This window comes from Coturnix japonica, chromosome 1 (assembly GCF_001577835.2).
Source record: "Coturnix japonica isolate 7356 chromosome 1, Coturnix japonica 2.1, whole genome shotgun sequence".
Lineage (NCBI taxonomy): Eukaryota > Metazoa > Chordata > Aves > Galliformes > Phasianidae > Coturnix > Coturnix japonica.
The window spans coordinates 45,435,931-45,448,255 of record NC_029516.1 but is presented as its reverse complement, the minus strand read 5'-3'; the positions used below and the strand labels follow the sequence as shown (position 1 = coordinate 45,448,255).

The window sequence follows — 12,325 nt, the reverse complement described above, 5'->3', positions numbered from 1 at the left end:
CTTATTTAGATCATCAAGGACAGCAAGGCTGCTACGTTTTTGCTGTATTACATAAAAGCGTGAGTACGTTGCTACACAAAGAACAGTGTTTCTGAACTTCCACCTTAAGAAATGTCTTCTCCATATGATTATAACATTTCATTTTCCCTAGAGCAAAATCTGTGTTCCAGAATCGTGAAGTTTTCACTCTTTCAGCAGTGAACTGCACTCATCGGTATCTCTAAATGCTGCTCTGTAAAGAGCTTTGAATGAAAACGAGAACACAATATTCATCTGACGTTGCCAAAAACTTCATGTTATCCAGAGTCTACTAAAACTGGTCTGTAAATTAGTTGGAGTAGAGGAGAAATTAAACTTGTAGATTAATTTTCTGAGTGGAATTCAGACTTTTCTCCAAAATGCAAGTTGAAAGGGGATGGGAATAACTTGGAAAATGAAGAAAGAGCACAGTCCTAAAGTAGCCTTTGATAGATGTTGAGCAATAGGTCGCTACTTTAAAATGACTTTTTTTTATGCTTGCAAAATTCTGATGTTTCTATCTGCTTGTTAGAACTAGTATGAAGTCGTGTGTTCTAGATAATGAATTGCACTTTTTGACCAAGTTGCTTGTACAAACCAATGCCTGGAGCTGCATGCTAGCATGACTTGCTGACATGTTTTGTGCCTTTGCACGTGGTATCTTCTAGGGGCGCTGAGCCCACTCTCAGAATGAGTAGCACGCATCCCTTTCAGATGTATTTTTTGCTTGTGTTGTTTGTGGTTTGTCTTCAAGTTATCAAGTTCCTTGATGTGGTGAGCAAATTTAGGCCTTCGTTGGATTAGCAGGAAGGAAGGAGGAGGCAGTGCTTCCCCAGTTTCTTGCAGGGAACAGAATTTAAAAGTCTATTGCGAAGACTTAAGTTATTGAAATACTGTCATACAGCATAAGAATTCTCAGCTGTTCTTGCACAAGCAATGGTAAAGACCTCCGCATCACGCTTCCGCTTTGGCCATGTGCGATGACTACAGTTATGTAGAGGCTGATGCCATAGGATTTTGGAAGCAGCAGTAGTAGCAATGATGAATCTAAACCTTCATTGTGTAGGCTGATGCTGAATGGTTTTTTCCCCTTCTGTCTTGCATCAAATTAGTAGATTATTTTAAATTCTACAATTTAAGGTAGGAAAAATGGTTTGGCAGAGTTCTTGTTACCATCGGGTAATTGTGGCTTCACAGACCATCTTATGTGAAAAGCTTTCTCCTTCAAGGCTTTTAATCATAAGCATAAATCTCTTCTCCAAAATATAGCAAAACTCTCTCACACCCACTTAGTAGCAATCTTGAGAGTTTTTGCCTCTTTCTTAGCATGCTTTTCCCCAGCTAAAATTGCCTGAACATGTCTGGCTTCATGTTCTGCCATTGCAGGTGCCGTGGGAATTGATGATTTTCATTTATTAGTGCTTTGTTACCAATCCGTGCTTCACCTTTGCTTCTGCATTTTCATGGAGTTGTGAGAATGCGGCTCAGCGTCCCCTTCTGCCATTTTTACTTCTTGTGTTCTGCTCCCCTCTCTCCCTTTTTTTGTTTTAAGGGTATTTCAGGCAATGCCTTTTAGGGCCTGTACTGCTGGTGCTGCTTACTGTTGGGTATTGGTTGTAGATGCTGGGCTTTCTTGCTGTTATACTTTGGCTCTGTTCAGTTCCTGGATAGCTTTGATGTCGCCATGTAGGGAAGATGCTGTGCTCAGCACCTTACTGCTGCTATTTGTCTGAAAGCATAGCGTAGGTTTCATGTTTTCTGTGTAGTCTCTGATCATCCACAGCTCCTGTCAACCCTGTCGTGTGTGTACTTTGTGTTCAGTGTCCTGTAGTGAGCCTTGCCCATGTGACTCATTGTGAACCGAAGGACTGTGGTATTACTTGATCACTGATACACTTCTGGACCCCAGGAACGTTTGTGCAAAAAGGGGACTGCTAAGCGGCTTGATGTCTGAGTTAAGAATGTAACGTAGTCCATGGGATGCAGGGACAGAAACTGAATGGCTCATTCCTTCCTTATGGTCAGCAACAAGCACTGGAGTGAGTTGTCTTATGTGAAGGGTTCTTCTGGCATCACTGTCAGCACGTGGTGCTGTTTCTTCAGATACACCACCTCCTTCAAGACTGAGTGCTTTAATATGTTGAGGCTGTGGTACAGAACATGTGAAACTGAAGTGGTCTGGGCTGTTTTGTAGCATGTAAGCAAGTTCTCAGAAGGCTGACAGGATTCATTGGAGCCCTTTTGCTAGAACCGGCTAATCTCCGTATTGATAGAAACTCCTGTTTTGTTCTGGAGGGTGATGGGAACTCTGTTGTCTTAAGCCAGAAATGAGAAGGCTACTGACTGTAGGCTAGAAAGCATGCTAAAGAAAGTAACATGTGCCACTTAAATCCACATATGAGTTTCTTTGCTGACCAGTTAGGATGAATGTGTTGTCCTTGTGTTGTGAGTGCTTTTGTCAGAAATCTCTGCCTTTCCTTGTGTGCTTTGACAGCTGTTATCACCGGGGCTGCCCTGCGCTCTTGCAGTAACACTGGCTTGAATTACCTACTTTGGGACTTGGTTGAAAGGGCACTGATTCCTTAATGACTTATGGGTTTTGACTGCTCACCACGAATCTGTAGTGGCTTAAGGGCCTTCTTGGTGTTAGGTGCATTTCCATTCCAGTCTGGCAGTCTCCTTGTGTCATGCAGATTAGATGCTGTCAAAGGCAAACTTAGCAGAAGTGTCCGTACGGTCCGAAACTGAGCAAACTGCACCACATACAAGCAAAAGTGAACACGGTGATTTTTGCAGTTGCTTTCAAAGCAGAGGATGCAGTTCACATGACTCAGTCCAGGTGAGCTGGGAAGCTGTTACAAAAAATGGACCCATTCCATCTACTGGCTTTCCTCACCCACTTTCTTACTGCAGATTTAACACAGCCATGGCAAGTTGGGCCAGTTTCTTCACACTACAGAGACTCATTTTGACATTCAGTGGCATTACAGTTCCTAGTGGAAATTATTATATGCCTTTGCATGCAGAGTCTATTTCAGTTTGACGATTAGTACCTACTTGGATGCTGTGTTTCAGAAGTGCCTTCCATCTTTCATTATCTTAGATGGCAGGAGCAATTTATTTCACCTTCATTTATTAGTGGGATGCACTAATAATGCCATTAACAGCAGCATGTGAAATCACTTTGTACCACTATACTGAGATCAAGATTGAGTTCCAACACGTACTGCTTGGTGATCCTGATGAGTTTTAAGGTCAGTCTGTGGCTGTTCTGTTCTGTCCCAGCTTCTCTTTGTCTGTGATTACACACCATAGTCCCTTAAGGTTTATGAATCAGGTAGGCAGACCTTTGAAGGACTGTTCTACCTCCTTCCCCTTCTCATTACCAGCTTTTTTTCTTATTAAAAAAACTCCTTGTATGTGTCTTTTAATGATAAAAGATTGCAGGGCTAGCAGTGGCAGTGGAGAGCCAGCAAGTTCTCTGGGTTTCTGTCACCTGTGTCTTAAGCTATTCTGTTGGCTCTTGTATGGATGTATTTACCATGGTTTTCATGTACTCAGAGCTGTCTGCCCTCACCTTGTCAGCATTTGTTGTGGCCATAGATAAGTCTGTATGACAGGCTTTAGGGGAGCAGTACATGCAAGGGACTGGAATGGATTGTAATGTGTGCTATATGCACACAAAGTCCTATTGTTCTGTATGGTCCTTTGAGACCGTTCGTGTTTCAGTCTTGTACCTGAAATCTTCTGCCTCCTGCCAGTTGACTAGAAGTGTGATTCCTTAGCTTAGCAGACAGCTGAGCGTTTTTCTCTGTGTTCTTTTAATCTGTCTGGATTTTGTCAAAAGACTTTGAAGTTTGTGTTCTGGAAAAGACTTGGGGGAAAAAAAAGGGGGGAAGAGGGGCAAGCAACACCAAAATGGTACTTCACTGGTTTTATGATTGTGGCTTGTAGGTTCTGCATTCTTATATCAAACTCTTCCATTGCGCGTTCTCTGTGGCTGCCAATCCTTGCAGGTTAGTTTCATGTGGAAAGAACAGGATGCTTTCTTATTTAAATCTTTGGGTGTGAAGAATGGGATAATCTCACAGCCATTTAGTCATTCTGTTTTGATATGTAACTGTTGATACGTTGCGATGTGAGAAGTTAATAAAAAGAGAATTAAAAACACCACATTTTTATGGCTTTCTGCTTCCTGCTTGTGGGGCTGCACCAAATCACCTCACCAAAGAGCTCTGTTAGCCTGCACCAGGTGGGAGTAAGTCAGCTTAGCAGCTGGAAATATCCACTTGCTTGATGAGGGGGAATTTTGAAAGAATGAGGTCTTCAGAGGGGCAGGTTAATATTGTCTTGTGCAGAAGGATGAGCAAGCCTTTCTGTCTCAAAACTGAAATTGCACTGCCCTTTTGCAGTGTTATGTCTGAAATCATGTAAGTAAGTCTTTCTGAGTAAATACCCAGCCATGGTTTGAAAAACGACCTGCTTTTCATATTCAGATGGCTACTGACTGCTTTCCAGGTGGCGCTGAGAATGGCTGAGTATGGAGCAGGCTGTTCTCAGGGGACATGAAGTGGGATTTTGTTTTGGGACTCACTCTGTGCTGAAGGCTGCATCTGTTGGAGTAGAAGTTCTTGTTCATCTGCTGCCAGGTTTTAAATGCCGAAGAACTTGGACAGAACTGTATTCTTCCTGCGTCTCTCATTTTGAGACTTGAGAAAATATTGATTGTATTGAAAAATATTGTGTCATTTAGCATAAATCCTTAATATGTACCAGAAAGCAGAACTTAAAGCACAACATTTTCTTTAACAAGAATGGTCCAGCTGTTTTTAGCAGTTTAAGATACAGCTCTTTAGTGGAAATTCTCATTCTGTCTCTGGTGCTTTGTAGTGACAAAGAATACATCAGTGGAGCTATGCAATCTCCTCTTGAAATCTCCTGTGTTTTGGTATACCTGAATACTTGCTAACCTCTTATCAGACCTTTAGAATTCTATGAAGTCATGGTCTTATCTGTGATGACAGTTGAGAGATTGTTTTTAGAAAAGAATAAGAAAATAAATCACCATCAAAACCCCTTAGTTAGTACTGGAGTTTAGCGGTTTGGTTTCATTGTTGTATGAAACATTTTGAATATGCTTCTAATGCTGATCAGCTTTTCTGACTTGCGTACTGTTTAACAGTAGTCTTTTTTCCATTAATATTTGGAACAAGCCACCGTCCAGCCTCTGTAAAATTCACTGTAATTGACACTTCCTTCTTGGCAATTATAATGAGAGGTATTTTAGATCCTTGTCTAGATCTGAAGTTTTTGAAGATGCAGTGGAAGGCCTCTTACTGAGCATCCATGAAATGACCTTTCTTCAGAGTGATGTTGAACTATTTCGGTAGTTAATCTTAACTTAAAAAACAGAAAACCCCTTTGCTGTATATTCCCAAATTTCAAATGCTTTACAGCCTGGTTGCTGGGTAGCTGTGCTGTACAATAGTTCTATTGTTAGCCATCAGCTTTCCATATCACTTTTGTTTTAGCTGCCTTAAATACATGGGTCAAGGTGCACACTATCTCTGCACACATTGGAACTTTTTCTTGATGAATTCCAATAGACACTGTATAATATTCCCCTATCTATGCATCCTACATAGTAATCTTTTTCTACTTCATTACTTGCAGATTACTTTGCAAGGGATCTTGTGATATGAATTTTATTTAAGTGGGTTTTATTTTTTATCCTAATGTGTTTTCACAGCTTCATGGCCAGGAAGTTTTGTTTTGATTGCTTTCTGGCTATGCTTATTGTGGGAAAAATACTGGATGTTCCATGAAGCTCGGTTTAATTGTGCAGGTCTGTGCTGGGAAGGACTGGGTGTAGAAAATTGAATGGAACAACCAAACAGGAACAAAACTGTTTTCTTTTACAGTTTTAGGAACATTTTCTGAAAAGCACATAACAATATTAGTTGTCTTTTCCTGAAAGTGATGCTTCAGTGAAAGCTCAAAAATGAAGGTGATGTTTTCTCATCGGTGTTCTCATTCTTGTTAATAACAGTTGTCCAATTCCATTGGCAGATTATGGGATGTTAAGAGTTTTCCTCTCCTTTCCCTTCAGATTTCCGGAGTTGGGAGATCGTGGTCTTTCAAAATAAGCTGTTGAAGGAAAGTCAAGTAGAATGGTCATCTCCAATGTAGGCTTGATAAGGTTTAGAAATTAATTTTATGACAGCTAATTGGGATAGTTTTCAATAATAAATGATAGAGAAATTCCACTGGAACATAGTGAGTGCATTTTTGATAGTTAAATGGACAGAAGAAAAAAGGAATTGATAAACAAGGTTTTTACTCAAGAAGAAACCTACTGCTGTTTGCACTGACCTTATAAAATTTCTTGTTTTTCAGATTTTGGATCGCTGTTTGATCTGGAACATGACTTGCCAGATGAACTGATCAGCTCCACAGAACTGGGACTCACCAATGGTGGTGACATTAATCAGCTGCAGACCAGCCTTGGCCTGGCACAAGATGCTGCCTCTAAACACAAGCAGCTGTCAGAACTTTTACGAGCTGGTAGCTCCCCAAATCTCAATATGGGGGTTGGTGGGCCTGGCCAGGGCATGGCTGGCCAAACTCCACAAAATAGTCCTGGAATGGGAATGTTGAACAGCATGGTGAAAAGCCCCATGGCACAGGCTGGGTTGACTTCTCCCAGTATGGCGATGGGTACAAGTGGACCAAACCAGGGTCCTTCAGCCCAGTCTACAGCAGGAATGATGCCAACAGTAAACAGTCCAGTTAACCAGCCTGGCATGGGAATGAACACGGGGATGAATGCTGGCATGAATCCTGGAATGTTGGCAGCAGGCAATGGACAGGGGGTGATGCAGGGGCAAGTCATGAACGGTTCGATTGGAGCAGGCAGAGGGCGACCAAATATGCCATACCCAAATCCAGGAATGGGAACTGCTGGTAACTTGTTGGCTGAGACACTGCAGCAAGGCTCTCCACAGATGGGGGGACAGGCTGGACTGAGGGGGCCGCAGCCTGGAGCCATGAACAAGGTAAGGCATGCTAAGCTTGGCTTCAGTACCTTTCTTCACATCATTTTATCTGCAGTAGAGATTCTATAGAATAGGACTTTTGTATTTTAACAGTCCTGGATCTTGTGCTGAATAATTAATATACTGCCAAAGTGGTATTTATGGCAATCAGGGGAAGCAAGAAGTTACTCAGCAAGTATGGTTGTTGCTAGGTTAAGTGGTGTTCTTTTTTTTAATTCGTTAACATTATCAATGTTCATGTAAACTTAACTTTAATAGTATTTAATCTGTTTCATGCTTTTGACCAGAACTGTGTTTTCCCATCTAGTGCAATGAGTGTGATGGGAACAAAACGGGATCTTTTAGAAGTTGTGGTGCTTTTCTGTGTGACACTTAATGTGAGAGTGTTTGCTGGCTGAGAGCAGATGAGCATTGGTTTGTGCTGTAGCAGGTGAGAAGAGGCAAATGCAAGTTAGAATGGGCTGATGGTGCAGTGTGTGTTAGGTTATATGTTGGATTTATAGAGAAAAACATATTCGTGTTATTGGAGAAAGAATGTTTGTGTGAATACCTATAAACAAGAGTTGGGTTCCTAGCGGCTGTCCAGTTGCACCCAGCTCTAGTTCTTAGTTTGGAAAGGTTTTGTTTACCTTTTTCTTCTAAATCAGAAATCTGAGGAAATATACTGTGGGGAAGGTGGGTGTGCTTTTATAATGTAAGAGATCTGAACCGAAGCTCTTGTGGAGTTACTCTGGAAGAGTGAGAGAAGACCAGACAATCTAAGTTACAAGCTGTTTAAAGTTTGTCTTACCTTGCACAAAAAGCTTCACTAGCATAGGGAAAACAGATGAATGTTGCATAAGTTTTTGGGTTTTGATTAAAAAGCCTAGAAAATATGTAAACATCTTATTTCATGGAGTTATTTTGTGTTTATTGGTTAATGAGTGGAAACTTTGTTTTTGGAAGGATTGAATTCTGCCCTGTTAATGATTTTGCTGTGTTTTAATGTACTAAGTAAAACGTTGATATCTTACGAGCATTATTAAAATCTTTTTTCATCTTAGCTGCTTGCTTGAGCTCAGTGTGCTGCTACCTGTGGTTCTGATAGCTGTGACTGGTAACGAGTTAATTTTGTGGTCTGTTCATTTGGTGTAGCTTTGCTTGATAAATGCATTGCTGTAAAGTCCCATTGCTAGAGTAGCTGTAGTTCATGGTGGGAAAAAATATGTGGAAGTGTTTTTGTATTGGAATTAGGTGATTGTTTACTTTGTTGTACTTCGACGTTAAGCTGTATTCAGGAGTTCAAAATTAACGTATTGAGTTCCAGGATGAAATGTAACATCTTAATCCGTATTTATTGTACCTAAAGTGGAGCTTTAAACTGTTAACAATGGAACACTATCTCCTTTATCTAGGAGAAATCAAGGAAGGTCTCAAAATTGAGTTCTTGGCTGAGATGGTTCAAAATGAAGCCATCTTTGTGGCTTCTTCAAATCCTGCCTTGTGCTTTACATCTAAAGTAAGCTGCACGTTGTGCTCTGGGGAGTCTCTACAGCAATGCAGAACTTCTGCTTTTTTTTTTTTTTTTTTTTTTTTTTTGCTTGAAGTACAACCCACACACAAGAAAAAGAAAACAGAAAAAATAAGGGGGGGAAAAAAGCTTAAGGTAAGGTCCTTTAATTGTTGAGAAAACCCTTGGAGACTCATAGGGTGAGCTGAGCGGGCACAGCCCGCGTAAAGCAGCTCCGACTGCCGGATGAGAAAGCACAGTCTGAAATGGAGGCTGAAATTCCAGAATGCCTTCAATTGGTTTGGCTGCTGGCAGGGAGCCTGTGTTTCACTTCGTGCAGTGGAGTTAGTGCAGTCTGACAACAGGCATGTCGGACCGCTTCAGCTCCCCACCCATCTGCTTTTGTTTTTCCCCCACCTACAAATCTTCACAAAGTAGATGAAAACATAGGACCCTAAGCAGTTGTTTTCAAAGGGTTTTTGGTTTTTTTTTTAACTGATAAATTTAGCCCTGTGTTGCTGCTCATGTGGGAGTTTGTGGAGTAACTTTCATACGTTTCCTTCATCGCTGTGAAAATGGGCATTATTTCAGAGCTGTCCTTTAGTAGGAGTGGAAAAAAAATAGAAAAGACGTTTGGGCTGCATTCAGCAGTGTTGTGTTAGCCTCCCAGAGTTGGCCCTTTATGTGGTGGGAGGTTGCTTCTGGGAGTTGTCCTTCATTAAAACAGAGGTGTGTCATCCACCATGGTTTTTACAGACAAATACAGTATGTTTGGTGGGAGCTGACTGACTGGGAGGGAGGAGTTTGCTCTTCCAATGATGCTTAAAGATAAGCATCAACTGCTGGTGGATTTGAGCAGCAGGGTGGGCACACTTCTGCTTTGTTCTGCTGTGTCATGGAGCTGCTCAAGTGTTTTCTTCCTCTCCTTAACAACTGGCAGCGGTGGGATGCTCGCTTCTCATGGGGGGCACGTTCCTCACTTTCCTAGTTGTGTAACTTTTGTTGTTCTTCACATGATTGGTTTTGTTTTGGTTTGGTTTTTGCACTTGAAATCCCAGATGCCCAAAACCAATTGGTTTGAGAACAGCAGATACACACAAACTTGAATTGTCCTAGTCAGCCACTTCTAGTGTGATCCCATACACCTGATGTTAGGGGAGGGGATGGGCTCAAGGAGAGGGTGCTGTGGTCAGGGCATGGGCCCTGCAGTTCCATTGGGGTGGCTTCCAAACACCTGGGAAGGTTCAGCCTGGAGGGAGTGTTATGAGAGGAAAGGAATTAGGACAAGTTTTGCTTTCTTGAATAGCTTTTTGTTTGATGGGTAACTTGATTGTGTGCAGAGGACAGACATTCCTATTACTCTTAAAATAGAGTTTTGGAAACTGTTTGTAATGCTTTGATTCTTTCACCATTCAGGCATATATTTTTTTTCAGGCATTTTATTTCACTGGGTAGCCTTCCAGTTCTGATTCAAGAGTAAACAGCAAACTTAAGCTTTGTAGTAAGTTAAGAACAAGTTCACTTTTCCTGTTTTGAACCATTCTTCATTTGGAAACATATATAGTTAAAACCTTAGTGTGGCTCTTCCTCCTGACTCCTTCTGCAGTTCCCAGTTATTGATGAGGTCTTACAGTCCAGCCTTTTGTTAGAGGTCTGTGCCCTTCACAAAGTGCACAGGTCCACCTGACTTTTAGGCCACTTACACTGGGTCTCCTGCTGATCCTCACAATGCTCTTTCATCAAGAACAGAGACCCCAAGGCAATCCAGGTGTATAGGGGAGCTGCTGCCTTTCCCGTTGGATCATTTTACTTGTGTGTGGCATTACTCTAAACGTTTAGAACTGGTGTTAATTCTTTGTAATGTGGCTTATTGTCTCAATATATACAGTGCTCCCTCCTCTATAACTGGAGGCACTGTTCTGTGTAATCAGTGCTTAGCATTTGTATTAAGAATCAATTGCCAATTGATAATTATTTAGACCTTCCTTTAAATAAAACAGAAATGTGTTGAAAGTTGCAGGGGCTGAACCTAATGTCACCCTCTAATAGCAAATTTAGGTAAAGAAAACAAAAACCAACGCATGTACGTTAATGTTAGCGTATTCATGTCACAGCTTTGGGCAGCAGCAGATCAGTGTTCTTGGTTGCTTTATTTGCATTTGACTCAACTTGAAAGCGTACCCATAGCATTTAGGTTCCCTGCCCTAATGTGCCCTGTGGTCAAGTACTAATTAATGGAAAGCATACCTGCATGTCATGGTCCTTTACTTTTTCTTCTTAGGTGCAAAAGGGGGATAATTGCTCACTTTGTCCCAGTATGTGGGGGGAATGTATTTGAGGAAGAAAGGGAGCAGGAAGGCTTTGTCTTTGGGGATCTAAGCTTGAGTGGATGGGGGAGTTTCTCACACAAATGGCAGTGAAATAATGCTCATCTTGCCAGAGATACCTTAAAACATAATGAGGTCATCTGCAGAGAATAATCATCATTAGCAGTCCTTGGAAAGATTGTAGCAGATATCTCTGGCACAATTTTGTTAGGTGGTATGTGGGTCCAATAAAGCTCTAGCAGAGAGTTGAATGGCACCAGAAAGCAGTGTACAATAAATCAGTTACAAGATCTTCTCTTTAATGAGCCAACTGGAATTTAATAAAAAATAACTTCCCGGGTTAGGAAAGTTAATTAACTTCTACTTGCAAATATGGAAAGATTACATCAGTGTGCTCTTAAACTAGTGCATGTACTACAGTTACCCCAATAGAGATGCATAGCTGATAGTGCAGATGTTGGGTTATTTCAATCAACACTGTAAAAACTCAACTGGAGGCAGGAAAATCAAGCACAGTTGTTTTCTGCTGTGTGTAGAAGGAATAAACATTTGAGATTACCTTTGCCACCTAGCAGCTGTGCGTCGTCATCTTTTGCTTCATAGCCTTTTATCCCTCTTCTCCTTTATTGTGATGTGCCTCCACTCTGCTGTGCCTAAAGGCCTCGTGTATGTGATGGAAGGAACCTGAGGCTGTGAGGAGAGAAGTAGAGGTGGATGGCAGGTGGAGTGGATGAAGAAGGGCAATGGGAAGAGCAGTGGAAGGAGGTAGGCCTGACTTTGGGCCACAGTGCAGCCACATATGTTTTTACATGGTGTTGAAAAGGAAGCCTTGTGCCTACCTCATGCAGTGCCACTGGAACTGCCTTGCCTTGGTTGGCACTTCAGTGCTTGATGGTGTACCTACCCTTCACCTTCAGTAACTCACTAATTTGATGGTGATCTGTATGTTGGTCTTTCCATGTTTGTTTTTTCCAACTGATGAACTTTGAGCCTGCTGGATTTTTATTTTTTTTACTTCCTTCTGTGATTAGTTATTAGGTCACCTGGTTCTTCCTGCTTGATATTCTCCCCTTCCTCCCTCCCCTCGACACACGCTTCCCCTTGTTTCCCAGTGTGTCACATCAAGTGACACTGGCATACTCCTGCTTCCAGTGCCAGGGTCACTGATGAGACCCTATGCTGTCACTGCGAGGAAGCTGCCACGAGCTCCTTCCCTTGACTCAGCCTGGAGCTCTGTGTGCATTGTCCATCTCACATTAGTAGGTCAGTGACAGCAGGACTGGGGGCACTGCTGCAAAGCTCAGCTGTGGATCTGGCAACTGTCAGTCTCACCCAGACCAGGGGATGATTGCTTATTTCCTCCAGGAGACTGAGGCGGTTGGGGCTTTAATAGCTTTCTCATGTGATGCTTGTGTGTGGATTTTTGGATCACTTTG

The 12,325-nt window shown here is 41.9% G+C and overlaps 1 protein-coding gene across 1 annotated transcript in view; it reads left to right on the top strand.

Annotated features, from left to right (window-relative positions):
• EP300 (E1A binding protein p300) overlaps positions 1-12,325 on the top strand; it is a 58,751-nt gene that overhangs the window by 7,316 nt on the left and 39,110 nt on the right. Inside the window, exon 2 of the mRNA XM_015860798.2 lies at positions 6,415-7,073. Within this exon, the coding sequence (XP_015716284.1) occupies positions 6,415-7,073 (659 nt within the window). The remainder of the gene's footprint in view (positions 1-6,414; positions 7,074-12,325) is intronic.